This window comes from Ixodes scapularis, unplaced genomic scaffold (assembly GCF_016920785.2).
Source record: "Ixodes scapularis isolate PalLabHiFi unplaced genomic scaffold, ASM1692078v2 PGA_scaffold13__105_contigs__length_92229423, whole genome shotgun sequence".
In the NCBI taxonomy this organism is placed as follows: Eukaryota; Metazoa; Arthropoda; class Arachnida; order Ixodida; family Ixodidae; genus Ixodes; species Ixodes scapularis.
The window spans coordinates 60,408,539-60,426,331 of NW_024609839.1; the positions used below are offsets into that span (position 1 = coordinate 60,408,539).

Here is a 17,793-nt window from a genome sequence, read left to right on the forward strand (position 1 = left end):
AGCTGCAGGTTCGAGGCCGCTTGGTCGGTGGAGATCGAGGGGTCGTGGTGTGCAAGGTTCGTTCCCGTAGCCGCTTTCTGGCATCGCGCGGCTGCTGGAACCATTCCCGTGTCTGCACAAGGATTGGCTTGCGCAATAAAGGGTTCAGGTCGTTGATAATACATTTATTTTCGAAACTTATAAATAAAGTGGCTTTTCCTAATCTCTTCTTTACTGTTTGAAACACATCTCCTCTCATAGGTTGCTTATCTCATTTTGGAGTCTTGCGTATTTATTCGTCCTTACCTCTGCTGGATGTTTGTTTTATTACTTGATAAAGACCTTTAAATATTGGCGCGGGCTTGCGCCATTAACGCTGTCCCGGATTTATCCAAGATTGGAAAGAATGGCGTCAAGAGCGGTTGAAGAAGCAAACCGAAATCCTTGCTTCTAATGAAGACCATGAGTGACCTGATCGTTAGATAGGTCTTTTATTTATTTATTTATTTATACATACCCTCAATGCCTCGGGGGCGTTATAGAGGGGAGTGGGTCAGTACAAGTGGTTTTGAACGGCTAGTCGGAATTGCTTGGAGTCGGGTATGGTGACTATGGCGTCCGGGAAGTCATTCCAGTCCACAACTGCTTCAGGGATGAGGGAATGCTGGTGTGCTTCACTTGATGACTTGGGACGGGCGATCTTGCATGAATGGTCTAATCTTGATGATATGTAGGTGGGCGGGTTCAGAAGAGACATTTTCAAGAAAGGTGTGCAGAAGACTTTATGAAGAAGAGAAAGGCGGGAAATTCGACGGCGGGAGGAAAGTAGAGGAAGGTTAAGACGAGACTTCATTGATGACACACTTGAGGTACGAGAATAGTCATTAAAAATAAAGCGAGCAGCACGGTTCTGAACGGATTCAATGGAGTCTGTTAAATTTTTCTGATGAGGATGCCAGATGGAGGACGCATATTCTAATTTAGGCCTAACAATAGTGGTGTACAAAATACGTTTTAGGTTTTCAGGTGAGGATCTAAAGTTTCGGCGAATGTAGCCTAGAGAGCGGTTTGCTGAGGATATAATTGTTTTAATATGAGTATGCCATGATAGATTAGGTGTGAGATTCAAGCCTAAGTATTTGTATTGGTTAGTATAATCAATGGGGACAGAGTTCAAAAGAAGTACAGGATAGGTGATTGACAATGAACGAGAAAAGCACATGCATTGACATTTGTTAGGATTTAAGGACATGCGCCATGTGTTACACCATTCAGAAATTTTATAAATGTCGCCTTGAAGCGTTACAGTATCATCTGTAGAGGTTATCTTACGATAGATTACACAATCATCGGCAAAAAGCCGCACAGTGGAAGAGATGTTGAGAGGAAGATCATTAATATATATTAGGAAGAGTAATGGGCCGAGTACTGTCCCCTGGGGAACACCAGAAGAAACAGAGCACAGGGAGGATTTGGTGTGGTTAGCATAAACAAACTGACGACGTTGAAGAAGGAATGATTCGATCCATTTTAGTATGTTAGGGTCAATTTTTAGCATAGAAAGTTTCAGCAGAAGGAGGTTATGTGGCACTTTGTCAAAGGCTTTGGCGAAATCCAGAAATACAGCACTAGTGGGGTAGCCGGAGTCAAGGTTTAGGTGAAGGTCATTAGTAAGAAATAGGAGCTGCGTTTCACAAGAAAAGTTGCGGCGGAAACCGTGCTGCGCGTTGCTAAAAAAGGAGGAAATCAAACAGATGCGTGAAAATGATATGCTCCATGATCTTAGATGGGATGCAAGTAAGAGATATAGGCCTGTAGTTGAGGGGAGAAGACTTACTGCCGCTTTTGTGGACCGGAATGACCTTGCCGATTTTCCAGTCCCCAGGCACCACCCCCGACTCCAAAGACTGCTGAAATATCTTGGTTAGAAATAAACTACAAGACAGGCTAGTGTTACGTAATATTTTAGTGTTTATATTGCCAACCCCAGAGGACGACGAGACCTTTAATGAGTTAATAATTTGAGATACACCATTAAATTCTACAAAAACAGGGTCCATTGGAAAATAATCAGCAGGAACGTGGCCAGGTAAAAAGTCAGTAGAAATAGGTGTAAACACATTGCAAAAAACATCATTAAACATAGCTGCACACTGATCATCTGGCACAACTTCACCCGAGCCGTTAAAAATCTTTGGTAAAGTGTGGTCTTTTGAGTTAACAATACTCCAGAAACGACGAGGGTTGTTAAGTAATATTGAAGGGAGCGTCTGCTGAGAGTACACGCTTTTGCACTCTTGCAGTTTCATTTTGTAGTTATGTTCACAATTTTTATATTTGGACCATGACTCAGGAGTATCATCACGCTTAGCAGCACGGAAAAGCCTTTTCTTTTTGTTACAGAGAGACCTAAGCTGTCGATTGAACCATGGTTTCGCCGAGGAAGGCCTGAGGTATTTGAATGGGATATGAATGTTAACAAGTTCATCTAACTTGTTTTTAAATAAGTTCCAATTCTCGTTAACATCTCGAGAATCAAAATTATTTAAGAAAAAAGAGAAATAGTCACACAACGCTCGGTTTATTTCTTCGTAATTCCCTTTGTCGTATAGCAATATTTTCTTTCCTGAACGAACAATTTTTGCAGTTTCAACTTTTATGTAAGAATGAATTGATTTGTGGTCACTGATGCCGTCCAAGAATACCAAAGGCGTTGGAAATAATTCAGGGTGAGAAGTAAGAACAAGATCTAAAATGTTTGAACAGGAATGAGAGACTCGCGTAGGAAGGGAAACTATCTGAGAAAGATTGAAATCTAAAACAACGTCAATAAATTGTTGACAAACACTGGAGTTTTTAGAGCAGACAGGAGTTGGGTCGTTCCAATTAATGCACGGAAAGTTAAAATCGCCAAATAAAAGTATGGGATAGGTTGGATATTCTTTTGAAAGTAATGACAATTCATCGTGAAGAAGGCTTGAGAACGAGTGTGACGCGTCAGGAGGACGGTAACAAACACAAACCAAGACAGACCTAAAACTGCATTGTAAGCAGACCCAAACTATTTCAAGCTGTGAATGATTAGAAACAACTCTGCTAGGTATCTTTTTATCTACGGCTATAAGAACGCCACCACCGCGTCGTTGTTGTCGATCGAGACGATAGATTCTTGCTTCTCTTGCCTCCACAACGCCCTATCGTTTGCACTATCGCAACTTCTCAGTAACATAGCTGTATACCACATTTTACTCATGGTTACTACAAATGTGACCCCACAGGCTTTTCCGTTATGAGCGAGTCGACGTTTTAACGACCGGCGACTCTCCTGAGTGAGAATAAATATTGTCACCTTCCATCAACATCCACCCCTTTCTCTCTCTCCACCTCCCCCCCCCTTTCCCGAGTTGGGGAAGTATCAGGTCACTCCAGGAAGGAGCCTGCAGACTGCGCTTTTTGGCTACTATCGTCAACACCTTCGAACGTGGAAGTAAACATATCGCATGAGCGACGCCCAGTTTATTTGCAACCTAAATAATCTGGCTCTACTGTTGGGTCCCAATCAATTTCATCATCAATCATTATTTGTTACGACTTCATGGTAAAAGTGTGTTCGTCGTGATGCCACAAAAGTGGTTGATTCAAATTTTGCTGAAATACTCGCTCCTGTGACGCTCTAGTGCGTAAGGTCAAAGCACCCGAGGCGGTGCGTAATACTTTACAACTGTCGTAGGCAATAAAATATTTGTGGGAGGTGCGTAAAATTGTTTACTCCACAAAAGCGTACCTAAACACAACAAAATATTGCAATGGCAAAAAAAAAAAAAAAAATCAGCTTGCGAAGTTGTTGCTTTTATATTTCTCTCTCTCTCTTTTCGCGCCACTACAAAAAATAGCGGCCGAGCAACGAAATTCTACCAAAACCACGCTTCTTGGAGAAAGGACAGCAGGTTATATGGTAGTGAATTTGCCAGGGAGTTTCCACGCGATTAGAAGGAAAGACGCTGGGAGAATTCATGTGCATTAACATGCTGCTTCTAAAAGAAAGTACCAGATTTATAGTGCATGTCAATTCAGATGTAAATAGTTTAATCACTGTGCACGAACATTCGCGGCCTGGACGATGACATGGGAACATGGCGGAAAGCAGCTTGCTGAAAATAGAAGTGTCTATTGCATTGCACTGGTGTGAAGAACTATTACGTATTATTGTCTTTTTCCGTGCCAAAATAAAAACAGCGTTTAGAAACCGAACCCTGTGCGTATGAGGAGCACCGAAAGGACATGAAAAAACCGTGACAACCTGAACAATACGAGGCGCCTTGCGTCCCTCAGCTTTTCCTGGTTGCTTGTTTTTCTGGAGTTTTTCAAAAGGGGATGAAAAATTATGAACCGATTGACCCGACTTGCCACATTAGAGCAGTTAATTTTCATTACGACAGGCTCTCTTAGAGCGTCTTGCATAGTTCAGCTTGTATTGGTCCGTTTTTATTTTCGGTTCCTTTCAAAACGTGAGCTCTAAGCCACTGGACCAAACTACCACATCATAATCTGCGAAAGCGGAGAAGTGGAAATTCAACAAAATGAATAATTCGAGAAAAATAGTCAGAGTGCAGGCGAGCTGGTGTAAGTTGAACATGATTCTAAACCTGAGACTGGGGCAGAAAGAGAACACAACAGAAGGTAGTAAAGGAGGAGGCAACGTCTCAAACTCAGCTCTGTTGTGTTCTCTTCCTGCCCCTGTCTCAGGTTTACAATCATGTTGAATAGTTCGCCCACGTTATTTGAGACCTATAGAAAAGCGCACTAGATAGAAGGGGGCCGAAATCTCTTTCAAGAAACACACAATCTTCTTTTCAATTCTGTCTAACAATTGATGTGAAGGTGTACTTGGCTATGGGCATTATTCGTTTAGGAATCAAGCGAAACTTTTGTATTGGATCATTATACATCTACGTTCACTCCCATTCAATGCTTATCATGTTTTCGACTATGTACACGGGGTAGTTTTCAGCGGTAGGTTTTTAATCTGATTGCTCGCCAGAGCGCGATCCAGAACGCACTACGGCCGCGGGCCGTCGCGCTCTTCTCCTCCTTTTCCGTAACAATATACAATCAAAAATGCGGGCGGAGCCGTCAGTCGGGAACTAGTAACTCTGACCCTTTAAATACAGGCGTGACGCAAAACCCAGAGACGTCTCGTTCGCCCGCTTACGTTCTTTCCGGGCGGCGGAGATTGTCGTTTAGAGCGGTTTATGTTCAGAACGGATCCAAGTTACTCGAGCAAGCTCGCATTCTGCTCGCAAAGCCCAGTCATGCACTAAACAAAGGTAACGGACGGTGGTTCGAGAGGCATGCAACCCTTGCCCGCTTGGCCCTCCCAACCACTTCTCCACTTCCGTAAATTTTGAATGTTGTAGGTTGGTCCAGTGGCTTAGAGGTCACTTTTTGAAAGGAACCGAAAATAAAAACGGACCACTACAAGCTGAACTATGCAAAACGCTCTAAGAGAGCCTGTCGTAATGAAAATCAACCGCTCTAATGTGGCAAATTGGGCCAATCGGTTCATAATTTTTCATCCCCTTTTGAAAGGCTCCGGAAAAACAAGAAACCAGGAAAAACTGAGTGACGCAAGGCGTCTCGTATTGTTCAGGTTGTCCCGGTTTTTTTATGTCCTTCCGGCGCTCCTCAAAACGCACAGTGTTCGGTTTCTAAACGCTGTTTTTATTTTCGCACAGAAGTAAAACAAAAACACGTAATAATTTTTCACACCAGTGCAATCGAATAGAGACTTCTATTTCCAGCCATCAAGCATGTCATCCTCCAGGCCGCGCATGTTTGTGCACACTGATTAAACTATTTACATGTAGATTGACATGCACCAGAATTCTGGTACTTTCTTTTAGAAGCAGCATGTTAGTGCACATAAATTCCCCCAACGTATTGCCTTTTAATCGCGTGGAAGGAAAATGGAAATATCCCGGGCATGATTCGTGCAGAAGGCTAGATTCAATGGTCGCCGTTATTTATACAAACTCTCTGGCAGATTCACTACCATATGGCCTGCTGTCATTTCTGCAAGAAGCGAGGTTTTGATGAAATTTCGTTGCCCGGCCACTATTTTTTGTAGTGGCGCGAAAAAAGAGAGAGAGGGGGGAGAGCAATAGTTTTCGCAGGCAGATTTTTTTTTTTTGCAATTGCGATCTTTTGGTTTGTTTAGGTATGCTTTTGTGGTGTAAACAATTTTACGCACTTCCCACAAATATTTCATCCACAACGACAGTTGTAAAGTATTACGCACTACCTCGGGTGCGTTGACCTTACGCACTACAGCGTCACAGAAGCGAGTATTTCCGCAAAATAAATACGAGGACCTATTTCTCCCTTTGAATCGACCACTTTTTGTGGCATCACGACGAACACACTTTCACCATGAAGTCGTAACAAATAATGATTGATGATGAAATTGATTGGGCCCCAAAAGTAGAGCCACATCATTTAGGTTGCAAAGAAACAGGGCGTTGTTCATGCGATGTGTTTACATCCACGTTCGAATGTGTTGAGGATGAGCACCCGAAAAGCGCAGTCTGAAGGCTGCTTCCTGAAGTGGCCTGATATTTTTCCAACTTGGGAAAGGGGCGGGGGGAGAAAGGGGTGGATGTTGTGGGAAGGTGATAATATTTATTCTCATTCAGGAGAGTCGCCGGTCGTTAAAACGTCGACTCGCTGATAACGGGAAAGCCTGTGGGGCCACATTTATAGTAACCATAAGTAAAATGTGGTATACAGCTATGTCACTGAGCAGTTGCGATAGTGCAAACGATGGGGCGTTGTGGAGGCGAGTGAAGCAAAGACCTATCTTACAATTGTGTCGTCTTCATTAGAAGCAATAATTTCGATTTGCTTCTTCAACCCCTCCTGACGCCAATCTTTCCAATCTTGGATAAATCCGGGACAGCGTTGATCGCGCAAGCCCGCGCCAATATTTAAAGGTCTTTATCAAGTAGGAAAACAGACATCAAGCAGAGGTAAGGACGAATAAATGCGCAAGAGTTCAAAATGGGATGAACAACCTATGAGAGGAGATGTGTTTCAAACAGTAATAAAGAGATTAGGGAAAGCAACTTGATTTATAAGTTTCGGAAATAAATGTATTTTCAACGACCTGAACCGTTTATTCCGCAAGGCAATCCTTCTGAAGACACGGGAATGGTTCCAGCAGCCGCGCGATGCCAGAAAGCGGCTGCTGGAACGAACCCAGCCATGCCACGTCCCCTCGATCTCCACCGACCGAGCGGCCTCGGACCTGCAGCTCATGGGAAAAAACCGTTCGGTCGCGCTGGCGTCCTCAATCTCGCGGATTGAGCGTGCCCGCGCCCCGCGTCAAGGAGGAAAGGCACCTGGACGTCTCAAGGTCGTTGTGGCGCTCGCAGCTAGCCGCTCATTTCGCGCTTTTTGGGGATTATCCCTACAGAAAAAGCCGACACAAAAGAAGCTCCGGCCGTCACGTGATTTTGGGGAGAGAGTGAAAAGAGGAGGGCGCGAGGGGCATTTTCCTACCTTGCGGAAAATGGTTTCGCTGGTCGGTCTTTAAGTCAACGGTCCATGTCAGAAAGAGAATGTGTGGTATGGATTGTGGTTATACACGCAGTTGAGCATTTCACCGCAGCGCCCTCTCGTCTATTAACGTTAAGCCAATGCATGCAAAGTTTTAACGCGATTATATACGCATTTGACCGCAGCGCCCTCTCCTGTATAGACATTGAGCGGCTACATGCAACGTTTCATCCATGACATCCCTAGCTCTTGAATTACTACCGCATCTCAGAGCCCCCCACCCATCCTGCAGTCGTGGGCGAGTGGTTAAGGCGATGGACTAGAAATCCATTGGGGTCTCCCCGCACAGGTTCCATCCTGTCGACTGCGCAAACATTTTTTTCTTTTTATGTGAGCACGGACGCTGGCCGGCTGGCCGGCCGGACGGCCGGCCGGATGGATGGATGGACAAGGCTAGACCCTAAGGAGCTTCGCCCCTGAAAAATGCGTCAAGAAAAACAGATCTCGAGAGACTTAAAGGCGCTCGTTCGTAAGCAGTCGTGAGTGCGGGAACCAGCCTCTAACCCGAGCACGACGTGGTGCCTCTTGAAGGTCCCTCTCGCACACGTCTAAGGGGAGTCGAGGCAAATTTTCAAATGCCAAAAAAGCTTAGAAAATTTGGATGCAGGCGCCTAGGACTGGAGATTCCACGTTCCGGACGTTTAACCACATTACACCCTCTACAATCACTTCAATACGGCAACAACAATAAAATCAGTTCGCAGCATATGTACACGTTACACTACGACTGCTATTTCGTGCGGAAGGGCGTGCAGTGAAGTGTTGACAACGAAGTGTACGACAGCGCCATTAATTTGGAAGTGGTGCCGCCGAAACATTGCGAAGCCCGGCATATGCTGCATCGTCCTTTACTATAGTAAGGTGGTGAATTGGACCAGTTGATGGTCGTTGCCCACAATGGGCGGTTTGACCCCATCGTGTTCTGTACCACCCAAATTTTCCCTGTCTCCACACGCCCGTGCTATAAACCGAGCTACAGTCAAACCCGTTTATAACGAACAGCAGGAAACACTACGATCAGTTCGATATAGCAAAAACCATTTACAACGAACTTCCACGATACGTTCGTTGTAAGGCTAGAGCTTCTCTTTCTCTGTCATCTCTTCGCTTCCACCTTGCAAAACACTAGAAATCTTTCTTTTTTTTTTTTTCGTGTGCGTGCTAGTTTTTTTTTTAGCTTACCTGCCGTTTTGAATCACTTCTCTTCATAGGCAACCGCTTTGCGATGAAGTTTTTTTTCTGTGCGTGTGTGCAGTGTTTTGTTTTTTAGTTTTCTCCCTTTCTGAATTGCTTCTTTTTGTTAATTTTGTTTGCGGCTTGAGCTTTTGGAATTTTCTTTCTTTCATAGATACTGTTGGGGGGAAGGGACTGGCTAGAAGACGATTGTTTACACATTTTTGGAAGCCTTCCCGGGGGAAAAAGCTCGATATAGCCAATATGCTGTTTGTTAGAAAAAGTGCCTTTTAAATGCATTTTTATTTAAATTTTCCGTGAGTTCGATATTGACAGTAATTCGCTGTACCTGTGGGTTCATTCTAAACGGGTTTCACTGTATTATGACTGCTTAAGAAACCCGAGGATCCGCCAAACAAGCTTTAGAACGAACTGCGCCGACCGCAACGGGCTCGGTAAGTCGGTGCCCAGGCGACAAGAAGACGGGTTCAGACCTTTAGTGTTCCCTCCGAAGATCCCGAAATGGCGAGACAGTTGGGTGACGAGATAATGGTGGTCACTGAACTGTCGTGTCTTCCAAGGGTCTCACACCTCTTTTCCTCCAGCCGGAAGACCTGCAAATGAAAGAAGCAGACATGCATGCCCGTGGTCCTCTTGCTCATCTACAAGTCTGGTCCTTCCCACCGTGCTAAAGCCTTCAAGCTTTAGCATGGCGGGGAAGCGCCATGGGCATTCACAATATGGGTGACTTGCCCCTGTGCGGCACCGCGGCTCTCCTGAACCGAAATAAACATTGCTATGTCAGTATCACTGTCGAAAGCATGGCAACAAAGGTCTCAATGCATTCCTTTTTTTCTGATTTGGTAGCACAGCTTGAGTCAGTGTTCACCGGTGATTTACTTTTAGTGCGTCTCAGCTCACTTCACCACCCAACGATTGAACACGATGCTGAAGAGGCCTTCACCTTTTTTGTGGACATTTTATGGGAGTGAACGCAATTTGGAAGCATTTGTTTTTAGCTTTACGACATTTATGGGAGGACGTAAGACACAAAAACAATATTTTTGAATTTTGGAGATATCCCAATGAAATTTTCAGGGTATGTTCATAACACCAACACAAGAGTACAGTGATGTCTCGTTAATATGGACACCTCTGGTTCCGTAAGAAATCGTCCATAATGTAACTTTTTAATAAAAACGAGACAAAAATGCATGTATTTTTCCAGTTTGTCCCTAAAAGCGGTGCTTATATAGGGGGGTATCCATATTAATGGGCTCCATATTAATGAGTCAGTCATTTTCCGAAAGACTTTCGGCGCGTGAGAAGCGTAGTATTGTACTAAAGTTACCACTCGTGGAGCAGGTACAAGGCTGGGGCTAGATAAGAGACGGAAAAATCGCGAGGGCGCCTTATCGCAACCGCTAGATTTGTACCTGCTCCACGGGTAGTAATTTTAGTGCACTACTATGATTCTCACGCGCTCAAAGTCTTTCTGAAAATTACTGATTTAGTGATTTTCGATGACGCCGAGCAAGTTTCTAATTGGAACCGTATGTCCATTTTCATTATTTAAAAAGTTAATTAACAAATTTTAATTAATTAACCGACTGATCGTTACTATTTGCCCCCTATAATATGTCCCCCAGGCCATATAACTCACCTCCACAAGCGGCATAAGTGTAACTTTCACGGCTTTGTTTAAACAAATCTGTTAAGCTTAAAAAGAAAACACCCTGTGTGTGTGTGTGTGTGTATAATATATATATATATAGAGAGAGAGAGAGAGAGAGAGAGAGGGAGGAAGGGGGCGGTCAAAGAAGAGGCAAGAAGGAAGTGAAGATGAACATACCTACGTCACTTATTTCAAGTAACAAATAACATAGTTACGTCTTCATAAAAAAAAATTTAACTCCAGTTGTTTCGTCTTTTTAGACGCCAATCCATGCTAATTTTTCGATTTTTTGCGCTTTTCTTTACGTTTTTTTGTGAGTTTTTAGGTAAATCCGTAAAAAAAGATAAATTATTTATGTTCGGTTTCTGCCTGAACATAATCTTTCTTGAAATATGGCGCTTCTGTCAACCTGTACCATCAAAACAGTTAAACACGTTCATTCATAATTAAAAAAGGTAACGCAATAGTAACGTGCGCTTCTTTTTATCGGTAACGGGAACGGTCACGCATTCCTTTTATATGTAAGTAACAAGTAACATACTTCATTACTTTTTTTTGGTAACACCTACAACACTGGTCAAAACTGCCGTGTGGTTCTCGAGTCTGTGTGAGGAAGCGGCAGAGGGGAGGGGGTGCTTTTTGATGTTGTGCCAGGGGCTACATAAAACTGCCTCCCGCATACGGCCCGCGGGTTTTGGGTTGCCGACCCCTGGTTTATGGAATAAATCCAAATATGTAATTCTCTAAAAAACATTTTTTTTTTCGCGATTTTTTTTTTCTTTTAAAACATTCCCCCTTAAAACGAACCTCACAGTTTACGATTTTTGGACACCAAAGTCTCGACTAGTGCCGAGACGTGTCAAAAGTCTACCTAAAATAAAAAAATCCATGCAGGACGCACGTGACAAAATTGCCCATAACGAAGGACGAAATTTTACAAGCTCGCATGGAAACTCAACTTCCAAGAACACTCAAGTCGACACAGGAACAAAGAGTGCAGGAAACAACCCTCATGTTTCAAAGACAGAGCATTGCCACTGCAACGACTATCGCACAAAGAAGAGAATGGCGACAGCTCTATGGCCAGTGACAGAGTAACTGGAGCGCATCTGTTTCGTCGCCCTGCCTGAAGCGTTATTAAAGCAGGACGTTTGTGCTGGAATCGTGACATCTGAAAGACCTCTGTGTGCGGCGCCATTTCGTTCGACTGCAGCGCCTCCGGGCATTTCAGCGAACTCGTCGGGGTAAAAGAAGGAATGAGCATACACCCTTCTCATTGTTTGGGCAGTTTTGATGGGCTTTGCCGCCGGAACTTCCCAAACATGAAGGCTCATTTCCCACTCTCCTCTCACCATAGTCGTGAAATCTCGTTAATTCAAACTCGCGGATAATTCAAACTAACATGCAAATCCCGTCCTATGTGTTTCTAGGAAGGAAACACCTTGCATTATTCGAACAAAGTTATGGCCCCCCTTGGGTTCAAATTAACCAGATTCCACTGTAGAATGGTCTATAGACATGACGCCCATCATGCATTTACGCTCCAGCAACCGTCAACCGAAAGAAGCAGATGGCCGAGACGTACGTTGACGCTTCCGGACTTGGTGCCGAAGAGGACGGACCCGTGGTCGTGCGAGAAGCAGCAGCACGAGACTTCCTGGTAGCTGTTGTTGTTGTCGTGGTCTCCCAGCTGCATCTTGGACTCCTGCCTGGCCTCCAGGCCCGAGCAGACCTGCCGAGCACAGAACTTCCTTGTACGAACGTTCAGAGAGTTTGAATTCGTTTCCATCGTTCCATAAGGGCCACACAGAAACATTATCTAGCTCTGGGTTAAAAAAAAAGCCAAGTTTTGCTTTAACATCTTTCTGCTTTAGGATGAGGTTACCCTGGAACTGCATTTTACTAAAGCGAAGACGGTCGCGAAAGCGTAAGCCAACCTTTACCTGGAAGAAGCCGGTCTCGTCGAACGTGGCGAGGAGGGGGCGTTCTGAGGAGCCGTCCGCGAACACCACGTCGAGGACCGGCACCAGGGCAACTCGGGAGCAGTTGCGGTGGCTCGTGACGTTCCACAGCACCACCGTGCCGTCCGATGAAGAGGACACCAGCGAACAACCATCGTGTGAAAAGTGCACCGAACGGATGTCTGGGGCGTGCCCTGCGCGCGGGCGAAGACGGAACGGTGAGTTTAAGGCCGACGTGCCAAAATATCAGAATCGCCTCTACTCAAGACGTGTTTTGTGACAAAAATATTGCACTAAAAATTTTTTTCTTTTTAGGGAATATTTGTTTCATAACGTGTGCGTCCCCTACCCGTGCACTTAAAGGGAAACTGAAGTGGTTTTGTGTTTTACAAAAACACTTAAATCGTCTTCGTTTAGCCTCCAGGATTACGCACGTAAAAAAGCCGAAACCCCTCCTTCCCGTCCCGTTTGGCAGGGGGACGGAACTGTTATAAGTACAAAGATTTCAACATTTCAGCACCTTCCACAAGCATTACCCGAGCACCAATGTTGCATACATTCCCTCACAAGTGGCAGTCCCTCGCACAGTTGAAACCTCTGGTTATGACGTCACAAGCAATGGTTGGTTTTTAATTTTTTCTCGCATCTATTCATACCTTTGGGTCAAGTGTTTGTAACATTCATATCCCTAGGGCAAAAATAAACTGGAATTCACCTTTTCTCATTTTTTTTTCCCAGAACCTTTCCAGCTTTCTTTCAACAAAAAAGTTTCTTGGGAGTTCAGTGTCCATTTAGCAGCACTTGCGACTACAGAACTGCACCACAAAATGTACTAATTCTACACAAGTACAAAACTGTCCTAAAAACTGTACTACACAACATACTAAACTACAAAACAACTACAAAACTGCACTATCGTAATATCTATCCCGAGAAGTAGCCCACCTAAAAGCGAGAGCGAAACATATGAAAATGAGGAATGGGCTAAGTTTCGATGTGCAATAAAGAAAAACTTGTAAAATAGTATTTTGGTACTCTGTGACCTGCCAAACTTGTTTTCACATTAAGGTGCAATGTAGCATAGACAACCGTCCTCCCCAGTCAGCAATGGTTGCTTATTTCTTGCTGTTGGCCAGGGCACTGCAATTACTACAAGTGCGCTATCTTTCAGTTGTTTAATAAAAAAAAAAAAGCAAATCACGTCAAAAATAAGGGTCGGTTACCTTTCAGAGGGTAATCTTTTGGGATATTATGGTATACTAAGCTACACAACTACGAAACTGCTATATGAAATACTTTAAACTACACTACAATAAAACTAAAAACACTACTACACTAAACAACTAGAAAACTACTGCTACAAAACTGCACTACAAACTGCTAAGCTACTACCAAACTAGGACTACGAAACAACCACGACTACCACAACAATAACTATAGAACAACTACAACTACAAGCCCACACTACACTACAAAACCCCAATATCAGCGAGCTGCTGGCGCAAGCACAAACGTTACGCGACGCACACAAACAAAATGACTCCAGCGACGCCGCCAGATGAAGCTCCGAGCGCGGGGCTCACCCTTAAAGCTCCCGACGACTGCCCCGGTTTTTATGCTCCACAGCAGCACGGCACGCAGCGTGGTCCCCGCCGCGACCAGCAGCCCGTCCGGCGACACCGCGCAGCACGTCAGGTGGTACTGAGTCGTGAAGCTGTTGTAGCACCGCTTCGCCCAGCCGTCCTTGACGGCACCGCGTTGCCACTTGCAGACGTACTGTCCCGCGACAGACAGGACGCAGTCGGGCTCGCGCGGTGAGGCACAGCAGGCGCGCACTACGCCGTTCGGGTGGTCCAGGGTCCAGTGCTGCAGTGGTGCCGTGTGTCGCGTCTCGCTCAGGTCGCGGCGCACTTCGTACACCTGGACGCGACTGTCGGAGAGCGCCAGTGCCAGGTAGAGCGAGTCGCACGTCAGCGAGCAGGTCAGGATCGAGGCCTCCTGGCGGGGAACTGCAGCAAGGAGCGGTTCGCCCAGGTCGCCCCCCACAATCGTGTGGACCTTTGGAATAGAAAAGAGGACTTTGCTGAAATTAGCTTCGGGAATTAGAATGAAATTGTTAGTTGGGATTATGGTGCCAATGCTGCCACTCCAACTTAAAGGGCAACTCCGGTCCATACTCTAGATTTTGGGATTATGACTGCTTTTAGTGCAGTCAGCATTCCTTAATTTGCTAGGTGTATATTTTTCTCGTTATTATGCATAGTTTTTAAAGATATCGACGCCTCAAAGTTTTGTCTGGGGTGCGGTCAAAAAAACCGAAACTAGCCGCTCGAAGCCCCGGCAACACTGGAAATCAGCCGCTTTGTGAATGTGACGTCAGGATCGTCCTTGTTCAACAAGTATGCAGGCTGAGCGGCACCTACCTCTGTTGCGCTAGCCGTCTAAAGATAGGAGGCAAGCCGATTTTGTTTTAATTCTGTATACGTGGTAGTTATGCAGCATATGTAGCAAGAGTTAGTGCGTATACCCAAAAGCTAGCGACTGGAAAACCCGTGAACTCATACAGTGCCTCACACAGCATTTGTCACCTCACCGATTGGACGCCGGTGCCAGCCGAACCTCTTCCTCAAGTGCCTTTGTGTTACTCCCGGGGGGGGGGGTTAAAACATTACGTGTTCAGACATACGGCGGCGCTCTGCTCCGTGAAACGAGCATGCTCCGAGCTTCCCTAAAGCAAGAATGCAAGAAAGAGTGACAAAAAAAGAAGACTAAAAAGAAAAAAGCAGACTACTTTGCTGCAACGGGTTGGGGGCAGCTCGGTAGTTCCGCACGTTTGGTTCCCCCTTGCTGCGAGCTGGTGCCAGAGCTCTGTTCCAACTTCCAACTGTTCTGTTTTGCGCACACTCCGTCTAGTGTGCCATACACTCCAACAGGCCTTGAAAAGGTCACACTTACACTGCAACTGACACCCACAAGTAAGACACCCACTGAGTGCTCGTGCGCTTACCGTGCATGACACAGGGCCGCTCCACACCATCCAGTCTCCCCGTGTGTATGCAGTTTCTCCACACTCACACATCACATTCTGCGTTACCACTGCCTCTACCACACCAGTACGGCAAAGAAGCAGTTTTTTCGGACATTACGGTGCTTTGACCGAGGAACAAAGTACTTTAGTCTCGAGCGGTGGTATGCGAACTCCACTCATTTTCTTTCCAGTTTCATATTTATTTTACGAGATTTAAGGCTATCCATTGATGCATAACTATAAGCCAGACTTTCCTAGTGTATGTGCATTATCGCTCACAAGGCCGCTTTATTGCACCTGCGTCAAGGCCAGGAGAGCTTCCTTGGATTTCGGCCAAGCCAGAACTTCCGTCCCCGTTATTTAAAAGAATTGAATTCGAGTCGTTTGGCTCAAATGGCACAGCCCTTCCATCCTTGCTACCGCACATAGATGCAGCCATAACTCGCACCCCTTGCCCGTCGGATACTCCAGCAGCTTTCGCAACACATGCAGAAATACGGCAGCTCACCATGACAAAGCCGTCTTCGTCTCCCGACACGAGGAGCGTTCCATCGGGGGAGAAGCAGCAGCAGTTGACGGCGCTCCCGTGGACCACTTCCTTGGCCTCGCAGCTTCGAGAATTCTTCCGCGCATCCGTGCGGCTTGCGGCCCGGGGCCGCGCTCCTGTGGAGGCAGCTGCAAGACGACACCGCCATCAACACTGCAGTTGCAGCCCTTCGCTAAGTCACACTACAGTGACTAGAATGTGTCTCCAACTGGTCTGTTTACCGTCCTAGCCACTTTATGTGGCAACTTTAGCTGCCAGAGTAGCGCTACACTTTTCCTCATGCCGCCTCTCATCGTGATTGGTCTCAGCGAGCATTATAAGTATGGTGAATGAGGCGCTCAAAACTTAAGAAATACCTGTGCCGGTATGCCAACCACGCTTTCATGTGGCTCTTACTCACTTTTACTGCATTTCAAATAACAGATGGAGAGATAGAGGGAGGCATACTAATAAAAATGCAGCTGGCAGCTCGGCTACCATGGTAGCCTCCAAGCCCGAAATGTAGACCACCAGGACACTTCGGACACTGTGCATGTATAGTAGGTCTTTTTGCATCCGGTCAGTACTCTGGCAGCTACACTGCCTTATGCAGTGGCTCTAGTCCTGCCCATGAATCAAAGGTGGTCCCAGAGTTGCAACCAAGTGCGTCACAGCACAGGTAGTATGCCAGAAAAGTGCCCAACTTGGCAATCCTGGGGACATGACCTGGGCCTAATACGGTATTGCTCCAAGACGTTACATAGTGCCATAACACTTTTCTGTGGCTTTTCTCTGGCTGGCCACATAATTGCCAAAGTGCCATACCACGGAGGACCCTAAAGTACCACGAAGGAAACAAAAAAGCAGCCCTTTATTGTTGCGAAAAGAATGACGGCGCCGCGGTCATTAAAATGAGCAGCCGTAATGAGCGTAGGGAAGGTCGCTACTGTCACCTGAAGTTGCATGGAGGCGCCCACCCAGCTTCCACAGACGGACAGTGCAGTCGGATGAAGCCGAAGCCAAGAGGAGGCCGTCGCGACTGAATGTGCAGCAGTTGACGGGACCAGAGTGTCCCTCCAGCACGTCCTGCTGGATTCCGGATTGACTCTGCCACAACTGCATTAAGGGTACCAAAGGAAAATTTTTTTGTTATTATTTACTATATTGAAATAGAATTTTTACATTTTATGGTGCTCAGTCTTCTCTTTATAAATCTGGTGTTAGATTTGATATAACTTGTTTTTTAGGTTCTTGATGCAATGTACAAGCAGGAAAAAAAAAAGTGTTTTTGAGCACACGGGAGGCATGGCAGCACACTTAAAAAAGCCTAGTAAAGTAAACTAATTCGCTCCTTTTAAACCAGTGAGTGCAATGAAGCACAAAAATAATGTGTGCAACACCTCTTTCACTTTAAAATAATTAATAATAGCATAAATGCCAATTCAAGGGGCTAAAAACGTTACTTAAAATTATTCAAGGAATATAAAGAAATATATAGTGTAATCAAACCTAGACAATATATGCATGCTAAATTTGGTAGCGATAGGACAATATTTAAGAACAAGTATTCTTGTGCACAAATTGCGAAGATGCCCCAAAATTACATGAAAAGAAAAATGCATTTGAATGTTACCATAGATGTGCAGCTATACTCTTTCACAGCAGAGAAAATAATATTTTGTTAATAAATTTCCGTAAGAAATTGAAGCAACAGAAGACTGCAACGGAGGGGAGATGGCTAGGCCTACTTGTCAACGTAAATGTGTTGGCGGGCGATGTCGCAACCTGAAGAACCATGCAGAGAAAACTAGCTCAAGTGCTTGCCGTTCTGGGTTGC

The 17,793-nt window shown here is 45.3% G+C and overlaps 1 protein-coding gene across 2 annotated transcripts in view; it reads right to left on the reverse strand.

Moving 5' to 3' along the window:
* The window catches only part of LOC115323057 (apoptotic protease-activating factor 1), a 52,954-nt gene that overhangs the window by 12,108 nt on the left and 23,053 nt on the right, over positions 1-17,793 (reverse strand). For both annotated transcript variants that reach the window (XM_029983441.3, XM_029983442.3), the window contains 6 exons: positions 16,910-17,072; positions 15,939-16,105; positions 13,986-14,460; positions 12,385-12,596; positions 12,027-12,173; positions 9,261-9,380 (listed from right to left, as the gene is read on the reverse strand). In XM_029983441.3, the coding sequence (XP_029839301.2) occupies positions 9,261-9,380; positions 12,027-12,173; positions 12,385-12,596; positions 13,986-14,460; positions 15,939-16,105; positions 16,910-17,072 (1,284 nt within the window). The remainder of the gene's footprint in view (positions 1-9,260; positions 9,381-12,026; positions 12,174-12,384; positions 12,597-13,985; positions 14,461-15,938; positions 16,106-16,909; positions 17,073-17,793) is intronic.